The following is a 22,171-nucleotide window of genomic DNA, read 5'->3' as shown; positions in this document are numbered from 1 at the left end:
ATTCCAACCCCAAAAAGAGAGTTGGACATGTCAGACATAATGTGCCTTCTCAGATTATCACAATTAACAGAAGGAAAGAAATCAGAAAAGAAACAATTCTTTTTTCATTTTGTTTTCTTTTGAAGTTTAGGTTCCAGGATGCATATGCAGGACTGTGCAGGTTTATTACACAGGTAAACATGTGCTATGGTGCTTTGCTGCATCTATCAACTCATCACCCAGGTTTAAGCTCCGCATCCATTAGCTATTTATCCTGATGCTCTCCCTCCCCAATCCCCACCTGACAGGGCATTCTTTAGAGGACAGAAAAAGGGGTTCTTACCTCACCATCATCCTGAGAAGTGATGCTCCTGCAATCCTCAGAAGGAACTGGAGAGAGACAGAGTAAAAGTCAGTACCCTGGTGGCTGGAGACTGTGAGTAACTCAAGGAGCTTTGCTGGGTGTGGCATATGGAGTGTGGGACTGAAGATTTTGAGACCATCTCAGAGAAACAATTATGTTCAGATAGTACCGTGAGGGAGTCTCACCAGATATCTTTCATCTTAGACAATGCCAAGACCTAATAATACTCTTGCATTCCCAATTCCCAAAAGATATTAACCAATCAAAAAGCAAGGCTTAGATGTTTGCTGTGACATAGGCAGGAAAAACTGGTCTCCTGGGAAAAGTAATCATTAAATACCAGAGCAAAAAACGATGGTTACAAAAGCAGCCCACAAAGCCCATGGACACACATCCTCTCATCTCTATCTTATTGAAATACAACAGAAATAAGTCAGACCTCTACAGCTATTTTTTTGGGGGGGTTCTGGCTTCATAGCCCCTTTCCTAGGTTCCAAAGCAATGGGTGTAACCCAACTGCTCCCAGAAATACTCCTAGGGTATCATTTTTGTTTTTGTTTGTTTGAGACAGAGTCTTGCTCACCAGGTACCAGGCTGGAGTGCAGTTGTGGGATCTTGGCTGACTGCAACATCTGCCTCCTGGTTTCAAGCAATTCTCCTGCCTCAGCCTCCTGAGTAGGTGGGACTACAGGCACACACCACCATGCCCAGCTAATTTTTGTAGTTTTAGTAGAGACGGAGTTTCACCATGTTGCCCAGGATGGTCTTGATCTCTTGACCTCGTGATCCACCCACCTCAGCCTCCCAGAGTGCTGGGATTAATGGCCTGAGCCACTGCACCCGGCCTAGGGTATCATTTTCTACCTGCAGAAATTGTCCTATTGCAGCTTCCCTCATGGATGGTGCCAACTGGCCAATATTTAGAGACACAAATCTCAGCAAGAAGTTATTTGAGAGAGTGACTCACCCACTCTCCTATTCCAGGTGAGGCCACACTGGATTACATGAGATCACCCTGAGCTTTCCTCCGTGTTCTCAGACTCTCTATAGGCTCTGTGGAGCCAGAGGTCTTCAACAAAACATTGCTTACACTTTCCAGCCTTCAAGTAAGAAAGAGAAGCTGAAGGAAACACCTTCCCATTTTTCCTTCCACTGGCCCATTATCGGTCTCACCTCCAATCCCATAACACTGAGATCCCAACTTACAATTAGACCCTGGGCAAGGCTCACAGCAGACATGCAAAACAGCATTCTGTGGGGAAGGCAATGCTCTCTGATGTACAGCTGCTGGGCCATCGCATGGTGGCTGTTGTGATGAGATTTTGAATATTTCATTGTATATATTTGTTTATTTAAGTATAAAGAGGTATATATATGACTGAGAAGCACACTAAATGGGACAGCTCCAGAGATCCAGACATGAGGAAGACCCGACTCCCCTCTCCTGGTGTTTTTTGCAGAATCGTTTGCTGCTCAGATCCTACCACACATTTACAGTTACTTCCTGGGCATATGCACAAGGGCCCATCACTGTATGGGGCTGAGGATATGACAGTGAGGACAACATCCAGGTCCAGAGGGATTCCAACAGGGATATGCTTGCACCCAGTGGAAGAGCATGGCCCTGCACACCCTGTCCAGACTAGATCAGAGCAGAAGGAGCAGGGGGGTGGGGGCATCTCACTCTCCTCAGGAGCTCACCCTCATCTCCAGAGACCCTGACTCAGAAGCTGGGCAGGCTCCAGGATGAGTGTGTGGCTCAACAGGCTGGACAGTCTGAGAAGAAAACCTTTCCACACCTGCACTGGATCCCAGCCCAGGGGTGACCTAGAGCTCATCCCAGGGGTGTGTTCATTGAAACATCCATGGAGCCTAAAGTGTCCATCCCAGGACTGAGCTCTGGGGTAAGGACAAATGAAGACACAGTCACTGCCCTGTGAGTAAATACCCATAGCCAGGGTTCCTCTATTCACCTGTGGGAAGACTCAGACTTTGAGGCAGAAGATTTTAAACCATCTCCAAAATAAGTGGAAACTGAGATGTTATGGATTGCACAGAAGAGTTGCAAGGATGACCTGGAGGCTGGGGTCAGTCCCCAGCCCTTTGCTGAGATCACCCTGCACTGGAACTCATGTCCCTCCCCACCTACCCTGCTACTTTGGAGTGCTGCAGCTGCCCAGGCCAAAAGCTGGAAGACTCGGTCCAGTTGAAAAGCATTTCTTGGCCAGAAGACCCTTGGCCAACAGGGTCTACTGAAGAATCATTCCTCAGGAGATTTCCAGAAGAGGTGAAAAATAAAAACTTCTCTGTTTCAGCCCCAGGAAGATCAGGCCTGGGACCTCTCTGTGTCTGGTCTGACCCTGAGGTCCATTCCTACTGACTCGTGTCCTGTCTGCTCTGTGTAAGAAAAATGGGGACCTGATTCCTGTTCTGCCCCTCTCCGCAATGACACTCTGCTGGTATCATTGCCATCATTGCACAAAAATATGGAGAAGACATGGGTCAGGAAGGAAGCTCCTTTCTCAAGGTATTTAGGGTGATGTTCACACAAAGCTTTCGACAGAGAGGAAGGCCAAGTCCTACTCACTCCTCCCCAGAAGGGGTCTCATATCCTGCCTGGGCCCTGGTGATGACACTGAACTAATGCCCCTAACATTGCAACCTTGACATTCTCTTTTAACAATGTCCCTAATGTCCTGTTTCCCCTCTGATCCTCTAAATCATGTTCCCCTTCAGGTCTAGCATGAGGCTCTTCCTTGCTCTCTCCCATGAAGCCCACTAAGCAGGTGTCAATGAATTCAGAGAACCTCAATGTTGGTAATACTAATATTTTCCTTGACTTACACAACAGCGCCCCCGAAGCACCAATGGGAAGCTTCGTCTAGAGATTAAAGATGTCAAGAACAATCTGGTCAGGAGAACATCACTTCTGGGGTGAATAAGTGACATTGCAAAACAAAACAGTTTCATTCCTTTGTTCCATTGGAAAAATACTGACACATACAAGACAATCAAATTTTACTGAAAAGCAAGGCATCTCCTCAGAATAAACGCTCCAAAAAAACCCTCAAACCATCATGTGGTCTACTTGACATTGATCACGACTTAAAGCAGCTACCTTGGCTCTCGGTGTGAAGGTTTTCAGAAGAAAACAAAAATCTATTTTAACAGTAGCATCAATAGGGCATGATGGAGATTCTACTGTCTAGAGCTGAGTTCTTCATGGAGACATCTGTTTCTCACAGCATGCCCCAGATCCTCACACCTATCAGAAACCTGAAGCTAGAAAGGTTCTCCAGACAAAAGCAAGCAAGAAAATCCCCCGACTTATCACCTAGATTTGTCATTACGAAGAAAGTGATATTAGAATATGCACAATGTTAGAGAAGGGAACAACACACATTGTGGGGGAAGTAAACGGGAGAGCCTCAAAATATAGAGCTAATGTATGCAGGGCTTAATAACTACGTGATGGGTTGACAGATTCAGCAAACCATGCCACACTTCTATCTATGTTACAAAGCTGCATGTCCTGCACATGTCTCCCAAAAATTAAAATCAAATTTAAATTATAAAAGAAATTGCCAGAAAAGGTAAATCTAGTGAAACATAATGTAGCTTAGCAGCTGCTTTGGACCAGGGGTGTGGGTCTTGGGGAAAAAAAAAGTGACTACTAATGACTGTAGGGTTTCTCTGAGGGAAAATGAAAAGGTTCGAAACTTGGATGTGACAATGGCTGCACAAGCCGGTAAATATACTAAAAACCCTAAATAACACAATTTAAATAAGTGAATAGTTTTGCATGTCGACTGAGTGACAATAAAGCGATTTAAAAAATAAATAATACTTACTGAGGTAATTTGGGGCTGTCTAAATGTCCTGGTACAAGGGAAAACCACACAAACAATCATAGGCATCATGTCATGCTGGGTGCTGTTGCTGCAGGACTTTTCACATGGTGACATTAGAAACCTGGTCCCCAAATGAAGCATATCACTGGTCCCCAAATGAAGCATAGAAGATACTTCTGAAAGAAACAGTGGGGTGATTTGGAAATTTAGCAAGTGGCCATGTCAGCTGGAAAATACCAAATAATTTTTCAAGAAGAATAAGTTCCCCCTAAGAAAGATGCCCACGACAAGATTGTAAGTTATGCCATTTTTGACAGACATTGTCAATCAGGCCGGAGTTGGTCAGAACATCCACTGACTGGTCACTAGACTCCACGATAACTGAGGTCTGATTCAAAATGGCAGTCAAAAAGGATATTCACTTGATATTCCAGAGGACCCAGAAAGAAAAATTTCTCTTTGAGACAAAGAAATGCACCTTACCTTATCACGGGGTAGCTCATCATCCTCAATAACTTCTAATATGAGGTCCTGTGGGACCTCAACGGGACCTAAGAGAACACAGAGTGACAGTCAGTGCATTGGTGCTGCTCAGGAATCTCACAAGGAGCTTTGGGAAATGTGGACTGGGCTGGAGGGTATGGAGCTGGGTGTTTGACAAGCATGGACGCAGCTGCTGTTGGGCCATTCTCCTTGGTGCTGTAGGAAGGAGAAGAAGAGGGGCAGAAAGAAATGAAAGAACCTGGCTTCCTAGTCAGGGCAACCTTATCAACCTGAAATCGTCATACTTGAAGAACCGGTTAATAAAGAAATAGAGTGTACTAGAGAAACAGGAAGTAGATTAGGGCTGCCTAGGACCAGGGGCATGGGGAATTTAAGAGAACAGAGGAGTCACTACTAAGCGGGTTTTCTGATATAAAAAAAGCTTCTAAAATTAGACTCTAAAAATGGTTGCACAACCCTAAAAATAGAGTACAAACACGAAATCACCTACTTTAAATAAGTGAATTTGGTTGTATATGCACTACGTCTGGGTAACTGTTTAAAATAAAAAAAATACGTATGGCGGTGATACAAGGATGCAGGCTTCTCCTGCAATAAGAGAAAAAGAAACACCATGAGGATTACATCATGCTGGATATTGCTGGCAAAAGTCTGGTATTCACTTGGTGACGTTAGAAAACAAGATTGCAGGCTGGGTGCAGTGGTTCATGCATGTAATCCAGCATGTGGGGAGGCTGAGGCAGGCAGATCATGAGGGCAAGACGTTGAGGCCATCCTGACCAACATGGTGAAACCCTGTCTATACTAAAAACTTCAAAAAACCCGGCATGGTGAAACGCCATCTCTACTAAAAACTACCAGAAACCTGGCATGGTGGTTGCAAAAAACTTCAGTCCCAGCTACTCGGGAGGCTGAGGCAGGAGAATGGCTTGAATGCAGTAGGAGGACGCTGCAGTGATCTGAGATCACAACACTGCACTGTAGCCTGCTGACAGAGAGACTCTGTCTCAAAAACTAAACTAAACTAAGCAAAGAACCAGATGTCAAACAGTGATGAAGTCACAGGCCCCAAATAGAGCACAGGGGATGCTTGCAGAAAATGCAGTGGGTTTGGAATAGGCAGCAAGTATCTATGCTGGCTGAAAAATACAAAATTACTTTCCAAGGAGAAAATGTGACTACTGAGAAAGATGCACAAAACCAGATTCTAAGTTATGCCATCTTTTGATTGACATCGTCAATCAGGCCTCCGTTGGTGAGAAACTCCACTCACTGGTCGCTGGACTCCACAATAACTGAGGTCCGATTCACAATGGCAGTCAAAAAGGATATTCACTTGATATTCCATAGGCCCCAGAAAGAAAAATTTCTAGTCGAGACAAAGAAATGCATCTTACCTCGTCACGGGGTAGCTCATCATCCTCAATGTCTTCTAGTATGAGGTCCTGCGGGACCTCAACGGGACCTAAGAGAACACAGAGTGACAGTCAGTGCATTGGTGCTGCTCAGGAATCTCACCAGGAGCTTTGGGAAATGTGGACCGGGCTGGAGGGTATGGAGCGGGGCGTTTGACAAGAACAGACCCAGCTGCTGCTAGACCATTCTCCTTGTTGCTGAAGGAAGGAAAAGGAGAGGGGCAGAAAGAAATGAAAGAGCCTGGCGTCCTAGCCAGGGCAACCTCATCAATGTGAAATCGTCATTTGAAGAACCGGTTAATACAGCAAGAAAGTGTACTACAGAAACAGGAACTAAATTAGGGCTGCCTAGAACCTGGGGTGTGGGGGGTTGGGGAGAACAGAGGAGTCACTACTAAGCGGGTTTTCTGAAAGGGAAAAACAGCTTCTAAAATTAGATTCTAACAATGGTTGCACAACCCTATAAATAGAGAAAACACACGAAATCCCCTATTTTAAATGAGTGAATTTGTTTGCATATGCACTAGGTCTGAATAACTATTTAAAAGAAAAAGAATACGTACGGCAGTGATAGTGGGACGCAGGCTTCTCCTGCAATAACAAAAAAAGAAACACCATGAGAATTACATCATGCTAAGTACCGTTGGCACAAGTCTCGTATTCATTTGGTGAGAGTGGAAAACCAGATGGCAGGCTGGGCGCGGTGGTTCATGCATGTAATCCAGCATGTGGGGACGCTGAGGCAGGCAGATCATGAGGGCAAGAGGTAGAGGCCATCCTGGCCAACATGGAGGAACGCCTTCTGTACTAAAAACTACAAAAAACCCGGCTTGTTGGTGGCAAGAAACTTCAGTCCCAGCTATTCGGGAGGCTGAGGCAGGAGAATGGCTTGAATGCAGTAGGAGGACGCTGCAGTGATCTGAGATTACAACACTGCACTGTAGCCTGGTGACAGAGAGACTCTGTCTCAAAAACAAAACTAAACAAAGCAAAAAGCCACATGTCCAACAGTGTTGAAGTCACAGGTCCCAGATGGAGCACAGGGGGCGCTTGCAGAAAATGCAGTGGCTTTGGAATACTTGGCAGGTATCTATGCTGGCTGAAAAATACGAAATTGTATCTCAAGGAGAAAACATTGCAACTGAGAAATATGCACCAAACCAAATTGTTAGCTATGCCATCTTTTCATTGACATCGTCAATCAGGCCTCAGTTGGTGAGAAACTCCACTCACTGGTCGCTGGACTCCACGACACCTGAGGTCCGATTCACAATGGCAGTCAAAAAGGATATTCCCTTGATATTCCAGAGGCCCCAGAAAGAAAAATTTCTCTTTGAGACAGAAGAATGCATCTTACCTCTTCACGGGGTAGCTCATCATCCTCAATGTCTTCTAGTATGAGGTCCTGCGGGACCTCAACGGGACCTAAGAGAACACAGAGTGACAGTCAGTGCATTGGTGCTGCTCAGGAATCTCACCAGGAGCTTTGGGAAATGTGGACCGGGCTGGAGGGTATGGAGCGAGGTGTTTGACAAGCACGGACCCAGCTGCTGCTGGACCATTCTCCTTGTTGCTGAAGGAAGGAAAAGTAGAGGGGCAGAAAGAAATGAAAGAGCCTGGCGTCCTAGCCAGGGCAACCTCATCAACGTGAAATCGTCATTTGAAGAACCGGTTAATACAGCAAGAAAGTGTACTACAGAAACAGGAAGTAAATTAGGGCTGCCTAGAACCTGGGGCGTGGGAGGTGGGGAAGAAAGGAGGAGTCACTACTAAGCGGGTTTTCTGAAAGGGAAAAACAGCTTCTACAATTAGACTCTAACAATGGTTGCACAACCCTATAAATAGAGTAAAAACACGAAATCACCTATTTTAAATGAGTGAATTTGTTTGCATATGCACTAGGTCTGGGTAACTATTTAAAAGAAAAAGAATACGTACGGCGGTGATAGTGGGACGCAGGCTTCTCCTGCAATAAGAAAAAAAGAAACACCATGAGGATTACATCATGCTAAGTACCGTTGGCACAGGTCTCGTATTCACTTGGTGAGGTTAGAAAACCAGATGGCAGGCTGGGCGCGGTGGTTCACGCATGTAATCCAGCATGTGGGGACGCTGAGGCAGGCAGATCATGAGGGCAAGAGGTAGAGGCCATCCTGGCCAACATGGTGAAAAGCCATCTGTACTAAAAACTACAAAAAACCCGGCGTGGTGGTGGCAAGAAACTTCAGTCCGAGCTACTCGGGAGGCTGAGGCAGGAGAATTGCTTCAATGCAGTAGGAGGACGCTGCAGTGATCTGAGATCACAACACTGCACTGTAGCCTGGTGACAGAGAGACTCTGTCTCAAAAACAAAACTAAACAAAGCAAAAAGCCACATGTCCAACAGTGTTGAAGTCACAGGTCCCAGATGGAGCACAGGGGGCGCTTGCAGAAAATGCAGTGGCTTTGGAATACTTGGCAGGTATCTATGCTGGCTGAAAAATACGAAATTGTATCTCAAGGAGAAAACGTTGCAACTGAGAAATATGCACCAAACCAAATTGTTAGCTATGCCATCTTTTCATTGACATCGTCAATCAGGCCTCAGTTGGTGAGAAACTCCACTCACTGGTCGCTGGACTCCACGACACCTGAGGTCCGATTCACAATGGCAGTCAAAAAGGATATTCCCTTGATATTCCAGAGGCCCCAGAAAGAAAAATTTCTCTTCGAGACAAAGAAATGCATCTTACCTCGTCACGGGGTAGCTCATCATCCTCAATGTCTTCTAGTATGAGGTCCTGCGGGACCTCAACGGGACCTAAGAGAACACAGAGTGACAGTCAGTGCATTGGTGCTGCTCAGGAATCTCACCAGGAGCTTTGGGAAATGTGGACCGGGCTGGAGGGTATGGAGCGGGGTGTTTGACAAGCACGGACCCAGCTGCTGCTGGACCATTCTCCTTTTTGCTGAAGAAAGGAAAAGGAGAGGAGCAGAAAGAAATGAAAGAGCCTGGCTTCCTAGCCAGGGCAACCTCATCAACGTGAAATCGTCATTTGAAGAAGTGGTTAATACAGCAAGAAAGTGTACTACAGAAACAGAAAGTAAATTAGGGCTGCCTAGAACCTGGGGTGTGGGGGGTGGGGGAGAAAGGAGGAGTCACTACTAAGCGGGTTTTCTGAAAGGGAAAAACAGCTTCTACAATTAGACTCTAACAATGGTTGCACAACCCTATAAATAGAGTAAAAACACGAATCACCTATTTTAAATGAGTGAATTTGTTTGCATATGCACTATGTCTGGGTAACTATTCAAAAGAAAAAGAATACGTACGGCGGTAATAATGGGACGCAGGCTTCTCCTGCAATAAGAAAAAAAGAAACACCATGAGGATTACATCATGCTAAGTACCATTGGCACAGGTCTCGTATTCACTTGGTGAGGTTAGAAAACCAGATGGCAGGCTGGGCGCGGTGGTTCACGCATGTAATCCAGCATGTGGGGACGCTGAGGCAGGCAGATCATGAGGGCAAGAGGTTGAGGCCATCCTGACCAACATGGTGAAACCCTGTCTATACTAAAAACTTCAAAAAACCCGGCATGGTGAAATGCCATCTCTACTATAATCTACAAGAAACCTGGCAAGGTGGTTGCAAGAACCTTCAGTCCCAGCTACTCGGGAGGCTGAGGCAGGAGAATGGCTTGAATGCAGTAGGAGGACGCTGCAGTGATCTGAGATCACAACACTGCACTGTAGCCTGCTGACAGAGAGACTCTGTCTCAAAAACTAAACTAAACTAAGCAAAGAACCAGATGTCAAACAGTGATGAAGTCACAGGCCCCAAATAGAGCACAGGGGATGCTTGCAGAAAATGCAGTGGGTTTGGAATAGACAGCAAGTATCTATGCTGGCTGAAAAATACAAAATTACTTTCCAAGGAGCAAATGTGAATACTGAGAAAGATGCACAAAACCAGATTCTAAGTTATGCCATCTTTTGATTGACATCGTCAATCAGGCCTCCGTTGGTGAGAAATTCCACTCACTGGTCGCTGGACTCCACAACACCTGAGGTCCGATTCACAATGGCAGTCAAAAAGGATATTTCCTTGATATTCCAGAGGCCCCAGAAAGAAAAATTTCTCTTCGAGACAAAGAAATGCATCTTACCTCGTCACGGGGTAGCTCATCATCCTCAATGTCTTCTAGTATGAGGTCCTGCGGGACCTCAACGGGACCTAAGAGAACACAGAGTGACAGTCAGTGCATTGGTGCTGCTCAGGAATCTCACCAGGAGCTTTGGGAAATGTGGACCGGGCTGGAGGGTATGGAGCGGGGTGTTTGACAAGCACGGACCCAGCTGCTGCTGGACCATTCTCCTTGTTGCTGAAGGAAGGAAAAGGAGAGGGGCAGAAAGAAATGAAAGAGCCTGGCGTCCTAGCCAGGGCAACCTCATCAACGTGAAATCGTCATTTGAAGAACCGGTTAATACAGCAAGAAAGTGTACTACAGAAACAGGAAGTGAATTAGGGCTGCCTAGAACCTGGGGCGGGGGGGTGGGGAAGAAAGGAGGAGTCACTACTAAGCGGGTTTTCTGAAAGGGAAAAACAGCTTCTACAATTAGACTCTAACAATGGTTGCACAACCCTATAAATAGAGAAAAAACATGAAATCCCCTATTTTAAATGAGTGAATTTGTTTGCATATGCACTATGTCTGGGTAACTATTCAAAAGAAAAAGAATACGTACGGCGGTGATAGTGGGACGCAGGCTTCTCCTGCAATAAGAAAAAAAGAAACACCATGAGGATTACATCATGCTAAGTACCATTGGGACAGGTCTCGTATTCACTTGGTGAGGTTAGAAAACCAGATGGCAGGCTGGGCGCGGTGGTTCACGCATGTAATCCAGCATGTGGGGACGCTGAGGCAGGCAGATCATGAGGGCAAGAGGTAGAGGCCATCCTGGCCAACATGGTGAAACGCCATCTGTACTAAAAACTACAAAAAGCCCGGCGTGGTGCTGGCAAACGTCAGTCCAAGCTACTCGGGAGGTTGAGGCAGGAGAATTGCTTGAATGCAGTAGGAGGACGCTGCAGTGATCTGAGATCACAACACTGCACTGTAGCCTGGAGACAGAGAGACTCTGTCTCAAAAACAAAACTAAACTAAGCAAAAAGCCAGATGTCCAACAGTGTTGAAGTCACAGGCACCAGATGGAGCACAGGGGGCACTTGCAGAAAATGCAGTGGCTTTGGAATACTTGGAAGGTATCTATGCCGGCTGAAAAATACGAAATTGTATCTCAAGGAGAAAACGTTGCAACTGAGAAATATGCCCCAAACCAAATTTTTAGCTATGCCATCTTTTCATTGACATCGTCAATCAGGCCTCAGTTGGTGAGAAACTCCACTCACTGGTCGCTGGACTCCACGACACCTGAGGTCCGATTCACAATGGCAGTCAAAAAGGATATTCACTTGATATTCTAGAGGCCTCAGAAATAAAAATTTCTCTTCGAGACAGAAGAATGCATATTACCTCGTCACGGGGTAGCTCATCATCCTCAATGTCTTCTAGTATGAGGTCCTGCAGGACCTCAACGGGACCTAAGAGAACACAGAGTGACAGTCAGTGCATTGGTGCTGCTCAGGAATCTCACCAGGAGCTTTGGGAAATGTGGACCGGGCTGGAGGGTATGGAGCGAGGTGTTTGACAAGCACGGACCCAGCTGCTGCTGGACCATTCTCCTTGTTGCTGAAGGAAGAAAAGGAGAGGGGCAGAAAGAAATGAAACAGCCTGGCGTCCTAGCCAGGGCAACCTCATCAACGTGAAATCGTCATTTGAAGAACCGGTTAATACAGCAAGAAAGTGTACAACAGAAACAGGAAGTAAATTAGGGCTGCCTAGAACCTGGGGTGTGGGGGGTGGGGAAGAAAGGAGGAGTCACTACTGAGCGGGTTTACTGAAAGGGAAAAACAGCTTCAACAATTAGACTCTAACAATGGTTGCACAACCCTATAAATAGAGTAAAAACAAGGAATCACCTACTTTAAATAAGTAAATTTGTTTGCATATGCACTACGTCTGGGTAACTATTTAAAAAAAAAAGAATACGTACGGCGGTGATAGTGGGACGCAGGCTTCTCCTGCAATAAGAAAAAAAGAAACACCATGAGGATTACATCATGCAAAGTACTGTTGGCACAGGTCTCATATTCACTTGGTGAGGTTAGAAAACCAGATGGCAGGCTGGGCGCGGTGGTTCACGCATGTAATCCAGCATGTGGGGACACTGAGGCAGGCAGATCATGAGGGCAAGAGGTAGAGGCCATCCTGGCCAACATGGTGAAAAGCCATCTGTACTAAAAACTCTAAAAAACCCGGCGTGGTGGTGGCAAGAAACTTCAGTCCGAGCTACTCGGGAGGTTGAGGCAGGAGAATTGCTTGAATGCAGTAGGAGGACGCTGCAGTGATCTGAGATCACAACACTGCACTGTAGCCTGGAGACAGAGAGACTCTGTCTCAAAAACAAAACTAAACTAAGCAAAAAGCCAGATGTCCAACAGTGTTGAAGTCACAGGCCCCAGATGGAGCACAGGGGGCACTTGCAGAAAATGCAGTGGCTTTGGAATACTTGGAAGGTATCTATGCCGGCTGAAAAATACGAAATTGTATCTCAAGGAGAAAACGTTGCAACTGAGAAATATGCCCCAAACCAAATTTTTAGCTATGCCATCTTTTCATTGACATCGTCAATCAGGCCTCAGTTGGTGAGAAACTCCACTCACTGGTCGCTGGACTCCACGACACCTGAGGTCCGATTCACAATGGCAGTCAAAAAGGATATTCACTTGATATTCCAGAGGCCTCAGAAATAAAAATTTCTCTTCGAGACAGAAGAATGCATATTACCTCGTCACGGGGTAGCTCATCATCCTCAATGTCTTCTAGTATGAGGTCCTGCAGGACCTCAACGGGACCTAAGAGAACACAGAGTGACAGTCAGTGCATTGGTGCTGCTCAGGAATCTCACCAGGAGCTTTGGGAAATGTGGACCGGGCTGGAGGGTATGGAGCGAGGTGTTTGACAAGCACGGACCCAGCTGCTGCTGGACCATTCTCCTTGTTGCTGAAGGAAGAAAAGGAGAGGGGAAGAAAGAAATGAAAGAGCCTGGCGTCCTAGCCAGGGCAACCTCATCAACGTGAAATCGTCATTTGAAGAACCGGTTAATACAGCAAGAAAGTGTACTACAGAAACAGGAAGTAAATTAGGGCTGCCTAGAACCTGGGGCATGAGGGGTGGGGAAGAAAGGAGGAGTCACTACTGAGCGGGTTTTCTGAAAGGGAAAAACAGCTTCTACAATTAGACTCTAACAATGGTTGCACAACCCTATAAATAGAGAAAAAACACGGAATCACCTACTTTAAATAAGTAAATTTGTTTGCATATGCACTACGTCTGGGTAACTATTTAAAAGAAAAAGAATACGTACGGCGGTGATAGTGGGACGCAGGCTTCTCCTGCAATAAGAAAAAAAGAAACACCATGAGGATTACATCATGCAAAGTACTGTTGGCACAGGTCTATTATTCACTAGGTGAGGTTAGAAAACCAGATGGCAGGCTGGGCGCGGTGGTTCACGCATGTAATCCAGCATGTGGGGACACTGAGGCAGGCAGATCATGAGGGCAAGAGGTAGAGGCCATCCTGGCCAACATGGTGAAACGCCATCTGTACTAAAAACTCTAAAAAACCCGGCGTGGTGGTGGCAAGAAACTTCATTCCGAGCTACTCGGGAGGTTGAGGCAGGAGAATTGCTTGAATGCAGTAGGAGGACGCTGCAGTGATCTAAGATCACAACACTGCACTGTAGCCTGGAGACAGAGAGACTCTGTCTCAAAAACAAAACTAAACTAAGCAAAAAGCCAGATGTCCAACAGTGTTGAAGTCACAGGTCCCAGATGGAGCACAGGGGGCACTTGCAGAAAATGCAGTGGTTTTGGAATACGTGGCAGGTATCTATGCTGGCTGAAAAATACGAAATTGTATCTGAAGGAGAAAACGTTGCAACTGAGAAATATGCCCCTAACCAAATTGTTAGCTATGCCATCTTTTGATTGACATCGTCAATCAGGCCTCAGTTGGTGAGAAACTCCACTCACTGGTCGCCGGACTCCACGACACCTGAGGTCCGATTCACAATGGCAGTCTAAAAGGATATTCACTTGATATTCCAGAGGCCCCAGAAAGAAAAATTTCTCTTCGAGACAAAGAAATGCATCTTACCTCGTCACGGGGTAGCTCATCATCCTCAATGTCTTCTAGTATGAGGTCCTGCGGGACCTCAACGGGACCTAAGAGAACACAGAGTGACAGTCAGTGCATTGGTGCTGCTCAGGAATCTCACCAGGAGCTTTGGGAAATGTGGACCGGGCTGGATGGTATGGAGTGGGGCGTTTGACAAGCACGGACCCGCTGCTGCTGGACCATTCTCCTTGGTGCTGAAGGAAGGAAAAGGAGAGGGGCAGAAAGAAATGAAAGAGCCTGGCTTCCTAGCCAGGGCAACCTCATCAACGTGAAATCGTCATTTGAAGAACCGGTTAATAAAGAAAGGCAGTGTACTACAGAAACGGGAAGTAGATTAGGGCTGCCTAGAACCTGGGGCGTGGGGGGTTGGGGAGAACAGAGAAGTCACTACTAAGCGGGTTTTCTGAGGGGGAAAAACGGCTTCTAAAATTAGACTCTAACAATGGTTGCACAACCCTATAAATAGAGTAAATATACGGAATCACCTACTTTAAATAAGTGAATTTGTTTGCATATGCACTACCTCTGGGTAACTGTTTAAAAGAAAAAGAATACGTACGGCGGTGACACCAAGCGGCGGGCTTCTCCTGCAATAAGAGAAAAAAAAACACCATGAGGATTACATCATGCTGTGTCCCGCTGGCAGAGGTCTAATATTCACTTGGTGACGTTAGATAACCAGATGGCAGGCTGGGCGTGGGGGTTCATGCATGTAATCCAGCATGTGGCAAGGCTGAGGTGAGCAGATCATGTGGGCAAGAGGTTGAGGCCATCCTGGCCAACATGGTGAAACCCTGTCTGTACTAAAAACTTCAAAAAACCAGGCATGCCCAAACGCCATCTCTACTACAAACTACAAGAAACCCGGCATGGTGGTGGCGAGAACCTTCAGTCCCAGCTACTCGGGAGGCTGAGGCAGGAGAATTGCTTGAATGCAGTAGGAGGATGCTGCAGTCATCTGAGATCACAACACTGCACTGTAGCCTGGTGACAGAGAGACTCTGTCTCTAAAAGAAAACTAAACTAAGCAAAAAGCCAGATGTCCAACAGTGTTGAAGTCACAGGCCCCAAATGGAGCACAGTGGGCGCTTGCAGAAAATGCAGTGGCTTTGGAATACTTAGCCGGTATCTATGATGGCTGAAAAATACGAAATTCTATTTCAAGGAGAAAACGTTGCAACTGAGAAATATGCCCCTAACCAAATTGTTAGCTATGCCATCTTTTGATTGACATCGTCAATCAGGCCTCAGTTGGTGAGAAACTCCACTGACTGGTCGCTGGACTCCACGACACCTGAGGTCCGATTCACAATGGCAGTCTAAAAGGATATTCACTTGATATTCCAGAGGCCCCAGAAAGAAAAATTTCTCTTCGAGACAAAGAAATGCATCTTACCTCGTCACGGGGTAGCTCATCATCCTCAATGTCTTCTAGTATGAGGTCCTGCCGGACCTCAACGGGACCTAAGAGAACACAGAGTGACAGTCAGTGCATTGGTGCTGCTCAGGAATCTCACAAAGAGCTTTGGGAAATGTGGACTGGGCTGGAGGGTATGGAGCGGGGCGTTTGAAAGCACGGACCCAGCTGCTGCTGGACCATTCTCCTGGGTGCTGAAGGAAGGAAAAGGAGAGGGGCAGAAAGAAATGAAAGAGCCTGGGTTCCTAGCCAGGGCAACCTCATCAACGTGAAATCGTCATTTGAAGAACCGGTTAATACAGAAAGGCAGTGTACTACAGAAACAGGAAGTAGATTAGGGCTGCCTAGGGCCAGGGGTGTGAAGGGTGGGGGAGAACAGAGGAGTCACTATTAGGCGGGTTTTCTTAGGGGGAAAAGCAGCTCCTAAAATTTGACTCTAACAATGGTTGCACAACCCTATAAATAGAGTAAAAACACGGAATCACCTACTTTAAATAAGTGAATTTGTTTGCATACGCACTACGTCTCGGTAACTGTTTAAAAGAAAAAGAATACGTACGGCGGTGACACCAAGTGGCGGGCTTCTTCTGCAATAAGAGAAAAAGAAACACCATGAGGATGACATCATACTGGGTCCCGCTGGCACAGGTCTGATATTCACTTGGTGACATTACATAACCTGATGGCAGGCTGGGCGCGGGGGTTCACGCATGTAATCCAGCATGTGGCGAGGCTGAGGCGGGCACATCATGAGGGCAAGAGGTTGAGGTTATCCTGGCCAACATGGTGAAACCCTGTCTGTACTAAAAAGTTCAAAAAACCCAGCATGGCCAAATGCCATCTCTACTAAAAACTACAAGAAACCCAGCATGGTGGTGGTGAGAACATTCAGTCCCAGCTACTCTGGAGGCTGAGGCAGGAAAATTGTTTGAATGCAGTAGGAGGACGCTGCAGTGATCTGAGATCACAACACTGCACCCTAGCCTGGTGACAGAGAGACTCTCTCTCAAAAACAAAACTAAACTAAGCAAAAAGCCAGATGTCCAACAGTGTTGAAGTCACAGGCCCCAGATGGAGCACAGGGGGCGCTTGCAGGAAATGCAGTGGCTTTGGAATACTTAGCCGGTATCTAAGCTGGCTGAAAAATACGAAATTGTATTTCAAGGAGAAAACGTTGCAACTGAGAAATATGCCCCAAACCAAATTGTTAGCTATGCCATCTTTTCATTGACATCGTCAATCAGGCCTCAGTTGGTGAGAAACTCCACTGACTGGTCGCTGGACTCCACGACACCTGAGGTCCGATTCACAATGGCAGTCAAAAAGGATATTCACTTGATATTCCAGAGGCCCCAGAAAGAAAAATTTCTCTTCAAGAGAAAGAAATGCATCTTACCTCGTCACGAGGTAGCTCATCATCCTCAATGTCTTCTAGTATGAGGTCCTGCGGGACCTCAACGGGACCTAAGAGAACACAGAGTGACAGTCAGTGCATTGGTGCTGCTCAGGAATCTCACCAGGAGCTTTGGGAAATGTGGACCGGGCTGGAGGGTATGGAGCGGGGCGTTAGAAAGCACGGAGCCAGCTGCTGCTGGACCATTCTCCTGGGTTCTGAAGGAAGGAAAAGGAGAGGGGCAGAAAGAAATGAAAGAGCTTGGCTTCCTAGCCAGGGCAACCTCATCAACGTGAAATCGTGATTTGAAGAATGGGTTAATACAGAAAGGCAGTGTAGTACAGAAAGAGGAAGTAGATTAGGGTTGCCTAGGACCAGGGGCGTGGGGGGTTGGGGAGAACAGAGCAGTCACTACTAAGCAAGTTTTCTGAGGGGGAAAAACAACTTCTAAAATTAGACTCTAACAATGGTTGCACAACCCTATAAATAGAGTAAAAACACGGAATCACCTACTTTAAATAAGTGAATTTGCATACGCACTACGTCTTGGTAACTGTTTAAAAGAAAAAGAATACGTACGGCGGTAACACCAAACGGCGGGCTTCTTCTGCAATAAGAGAAAAAGAAACACCATGAGGATGACATCATGCTGTGTCCCGCTGGCACAGGTCTAATATTCACTTGGTGACGTTAGATAACCAGATGGCAGGCTGGGCGCAGTGGTTTACGCATGTAATCCAGCATGTGGCGCGGCTGAGGTGGGCAGATAATGAGGGCAAGAGGTTGAGGCCATCCTGGCCAACATGGTGAAACCCTGTCTGTACTAAACACTTCAAAAAATCCCTCGTGGTGGTGGCGAGAAACTTCAGTCCCAGCTATTCGAGAGGCTGAAGCAGGAGAATTGCTTGAATGCAGTAGGAGGACGCTGCAGTGCTCTGAGATCACACCACTGCACTGTAGCCTGGAGACAGAGAGACTCTGTCTCAAAAACAAAACTAAACTAAACAAAAAACCAGATGTCAAACAGTGTTGAAGTTACAGGCCCCAAATGGAGCACAGTGGGTGCTTGCAGAAAATGCAGTGGGTTTGGAATACTTAGCAGGTATCTATGCTGGCTGAAAAATACAAAATTATTTTTCAAGGAGAAAATGTGGCTACTGAGAAATATGCACAAGACCAGATTCTAAGTTATGCCATCTTTTGACTGACATCGTCAATCAGGCCTCATTTGTGAGAAACTCCACTGACTGGTTGATAGATTCCATGACACCTGAGGTCCGATTCACAATGGCAGTCAAAAAGGATATTCACTTGTTATTCCAGAGGCCCCAGAAATAAAAATTTCTCTTCGAGACAAAGAAATGCATCTTACCACATCACGGGGTAGCTCATCATCCTCAATGTCTTCAAATATGAGGTCCTGTGAGACCTCAACGGGACCTAAGAGAACACAGAGTGACAGTCAGTGCATTGGTGCTGCTCAGGAATCTCACCAGGAGCTTTGGGAAATGTGGACCGGGCTGGAGGGTATGGAGCTTGGCATTGACAAGCACAAACACAGCTGCTGCTGAACCATTCTCCTGGGTGCTGAAGGAAGGAAAAGTAGAGGGGCAGAAAGAAATGAAAGAGCCTGGCTTCCTAGACAGGGAAACCTCATCAACGTGAAATCGTCATCTGAAGAACCGGTTAATACAGAAAGGCAGTGTAGTACGGAAACAGGAAGTAGATTAGGGCTGCCTAACACCAGGGGCGTGGGGAGTTGGGGGGAACTGAGGAGTCACTACTAAGCGGGTTGTCTGAGGGGGAAAAGCAGCTTCTAAAATTTGACTCTAACAATGGTTGCACAACCCTATAAATAGAGTAAAAGCACAAAATCACCTAGTTTAAATAAGTGAATTTGTTTGCATACGCACTACATCTCGGTAACTGTTTAAAAGAAAGAGAATACGTACGACGGTGACACCAAGCTGCTGGCTTCTCCTGCAATAAGAGAAAAAGAAACACCATGAGGATGACATCATGCTGTGTCCCGCTGGCACAGGTCTAATATTCACTTGGTGATGTTAGATAACCAGATGACAGGCTGGGCCCGGTGGTTCACGCATGTAATCCAGCATGTGGCGAGGCTGAGGCGGGCAGATCATGAGGGCAAGAGGTTGAGGCCATCCTGACCAACATGGTGAAACCCTGTCTGTACTAAAACCTTCAAAAAACCCGGCATGGTGAAACACCATCTCTACTACACACTACAAAAAACCGGGCATGGTGGTGGCGAAAACCTTCAGTCCCAGCTACTCGGGAGGCTGAGGCAGGAAAATTGCTTGAATGCAGTAGGAGGACACTGCAGTGATCTGAGATCACACCACTGCACTGTAGCCTGGTGACAGAGAGACTCTTTCTCAAAAACAAAACTAAACTAAGCAAAAAACCAAATGTCAAACAGTGATGAAGTCACAGGCCCCAAATAGGGCACGGGATGCTTGCAGAAAATGCAGTGGGTTTGGAATACTTAGCAGGTATCTATGCTGGCAGAAAAGTACAAAATTATTTTTCAAGGAGAAAATGTGGCTACTGAGAAATATGCACAAGACCAGATTCTAAGTTATGCCATCTTTTTACTGACATCGTCATTCAGGCCTCAGTTGGTCAGAATCCTTACTGACTGGTCACTAGAGTTCATGATGACTGAGGTCTGATTCACAATGGCAGTCAAAAAGGATATTCACTTGATATTCCAGAGGCCCCAGAAATAAATATTTCTCTTCGAGACAAAGAAATGCATCTTACCACATCACGGGGTAGCTCATGGTCTTCCATGTCTTGCAAAATGAGGTCCTCTGGGACCTGAACAGCACCTAAGACAACACAGGGTGACAGTCAGTGCATTGGTGCTTCTCAGGAATCTCACAAGGAGCTTTGGGAAATGTGGACCGGGCTAGAATGTATGGAGCTGGGCGATGAGAAGCAGGGACCCAGCTGCTGCTGGACCATTCTCCTTGGTGCTGAGGGAAGGAAAATGAGAGGGGCAGAAAGAAATCAAAGAGCCTTGGCTTCCTAGCTAGGGCAACCTCATCAACGTGAAATCCTCATTTGAAGAATCGGTTAATACAGAAAGGCAGTGTACTATAGAAACAGAAAGTAGATTAGGGCTGCCTAGAACCAGGGGTGTTGGGGGATTGGGGGAAACAGAGGAGTCACTACTAAGGGGGTTTTCTGATTGGAAATCAAGAGCTTCTAAAATTAGATTCTAACAATGGTTGCACAACCCGGTAAATAGAGTGAAAACACTGAATCACCTAATTTAAATGGGTGAATTAGTTTGCATGTCAACTACGTCTCGGTAACTGTTTAAAAGGAAAAGAGTACGTACAGTGGCAATACTGGGCTGCAGGCTTCTCCTGCAATAAGAGAAAAAGAAACACCATGAGGATTACATCATGCTGGGTCCCATTGGCACATGTCTTGTATTCACTTGGTGACATTAGTAAACCAGATGGCAGACTGGGTGCGGTGGCTCATGCATGTAATACCAGCACCTTGGGAGGCTGAGGCGGGCAGATCATGAGGGCAAGAGATTGAGACCATCCTGGCCAACAGGGTGAAACCCCGTCTCTACTAAAAACTACAAGAAACCCGGCGTGGTGGTGGCGAGAACCTTCAGTCCCAGCTACTCGGGAGGCTGAGGCAGGAGAATTGCTTGAATGCAGTAGGAGGACGCTGCAGTGATCTGAGATCACACCACTGCACTGTAGCCTGGTGGCAGAGAGACTCTGTCTAAAAAACAAAACTAAACTAAACAAAAAACCAGATGTCTAACAGTGTTGAAGTCACAGGGCCCAGATGGAGCACAGGGGGCGCTTGCAGAAAATGCAGTGGCTTTCGAATACTTAGCAGGTATCTATGCTGGCTGAAAATTACAAAATTGTATTTCAAGGAGAAAACGTTGCAACTGAGAAATATGCCCCAAACCAAATTGTTAGCTATGCCATCTTTTGATTGACATCGTCAATCAGGCCTCAGTTGGTGAAACTCCACTGACTGGTCGCTGGACTCCACGACACCTGAGGTCCGATTCACAATGGCAGTCAAAAAGGATATTCACTTGATATTCCAGAGGACACAGAAAGAAAAATTTCTCTTCGAGACAAAGAAATGCATCTTACCTCATCACGGGGTAGCTCATCATCCTCAATGTCTTCTAGTATGAGGTCCTGCGTGACCTCAACGGGACCTAAGAGAACACAGAGTGACAGTCAGTGCATTGGTGCAGCTCAGCAATCTCATCAGAAGCTTTGGGAAATGTGGACCGGGCTGGAGGGTATGGAGAGGGGCGTTTGAAAGCACGGACCCAGCTGCTGCTGGACCATTCTCCTGGGTGCTGAAGGAAGGAAAAGGAGAGGGGCAGAAAGAAATGAAAGAGCCTGGCTTTTTAGCCAGGGCAACCTCATCAACGTGAAATCATCATTTGAAGAACCGGTTAATACAGAAAGGCAGTGTACTACAGAAACAGGAAGTAGATTAGGGCTGCCTAGGACCAGGGGCGTGGGGGGTTGGGGAGAACAGAGGAGTCACTACTAAGCGGGTTTTCTGAGGGGGAAAAACAGCTTCTAAAATTAGACTCTAACAATGGTTGCACAACCCTATAAATAGAGTAAAAACACGGAATCACCTACTTTAAATAAGTAAATTTGTTTGCATACACACTACGTCTCGGTAACTGTTTAAAAGAAAAAGAATACGTACGGCGGTGACACCAAGTGGCGGGCTTCTCCTGCAATAAGAGAAAAAGAAACACCATGAGGATGACATCATGCTGGGTCCCGCTGGCACAGGTCTAATGTTCACTTGGTGATGTTAGATAACCAGATGGCAGGTTGGGCGTGGTGGTTCACGCATGTAATCCAGCATGTGGCGAGGCTGAGGCAGGCAGATCATGAGGGCAAGAGGTTGAGGCCATCC

General features: G+C 46.4%; 1 protein-coding gene across 50 annotated transcripts in view; it reads right to left on the bottom strand.

Annotated features, from left to right (window-relative positions):
* LOC128930859 (uncharacterized) overlaps positions 1-22,171 on the bottom strand; it is an 86,429-nt gene that overhangs the window by 25,144 nt on the left and 39,114 nt on the right. For all 50 annotated transcript variants that reach the window (XM_078353758.1, XM_078353753.1, XM_078353751.1 and 47 more), the window contains 27 exons: positions 21,956-21,983; positions 21,376-21,443; positions 20,583-20,610; positions 20,000-20,067; positions 19,165-19,192; positions 18,585-18,652; positions 17,792-17,819; positions 17,216-17,283; positions 16,379-16,406; positions 15,799-15,866; positions 14,962-14,989; positions 14,382-14,449; positions 13,588-13,615; positions 13,008-13,075; positions 12,214-12,241; positions 11,634-11,701; positions 10,843-10,870; positions 10,263-10,330; positions 9,426-9,453; positions 8,846-8,913; positions 8,052-8,079; positions 7,471-7,538; positions 6,677-6,704; positions 6,096-6,163; positions 4,678-4,745; positions 4,195-4,370; positions 323-369 (listed from right to left, as the gene is read on the bottom strand). In XM_078353758.1, coding sequence (XP_078209884.1) covers positions 4,713-4,745; positions 6,096-6,163; positions 6,677-6,704; positions 7,471-7,538; positions 8,052-8,079; positions 8,846-8,913; positions 9,426-9,453; positions 10,263-10,330; positions 10,843-10,870; positions 11,634-11,701; positions 12,214-12,241; positions 13,008-13,075; positions 13,588-13,615; positions 14,382-14,449; positions 14,962-14,989; positions 15,799-15,866; positions 16,379-16,406; positions 17,216-17,283; positions 17,792-17,819; positions 18,585-18,652; positions 19,165-19,192; positions 20,000-20,067; positions 20,583-20,610; positions 21,376-21,443; positions 21,956-21,983 — 1,185 coding nt within the window. In that variant the 3' untranslated portion in view covers positions 323-369; positions 4,195-4,370; positions 4,678-4,712. The remainder of the gene's footprint in view (positions 1-322; positions 370-4,194; positions 4,371-4,677; positions 4,746-6,095; positions 6,164-6,676; positions 6,705-7,470; positions 7,539-8,051; positions 8,080-8,845; positions 8,914-9,425; positions 9,454-10,262; positions 10,331-10,842; positions 10,871-11,633; positions 11,702-12,213; positions 12,242-13,007; positions 13,076-13,587; positions 13,616-14,381; positions 14,450-14,961; positions 14,990-15,798; positions 15,867-16,378; positions 16,407-17,215; positions 17,284-17,791; positions 17,820-18,584; positions 18,653-19,164; positions 19,193-19,999; positions 20,068-20,582; positions 20,611-21,375; positions 21,444-21,955; positions 21,984-22,171) is intronic.

Source organism: Callithrix jacchus, chromosome 17 (genome assembly GCF_049354715.1).
Source record: "Callithrix jacchus isolate 240 chromosome 17, calJac240_pri, whole genome shotgun sequence".
In the NCBI taxonomy this organism is placed as follows: Eukaryota; Metazoa; Chordata; class Mammalia; order Primates; family Cebidae; genus Callithrix; species Callithrix jacchus.
This window is presented reverse-complemented; position numbering and strand designations above follow the sequence as displayed.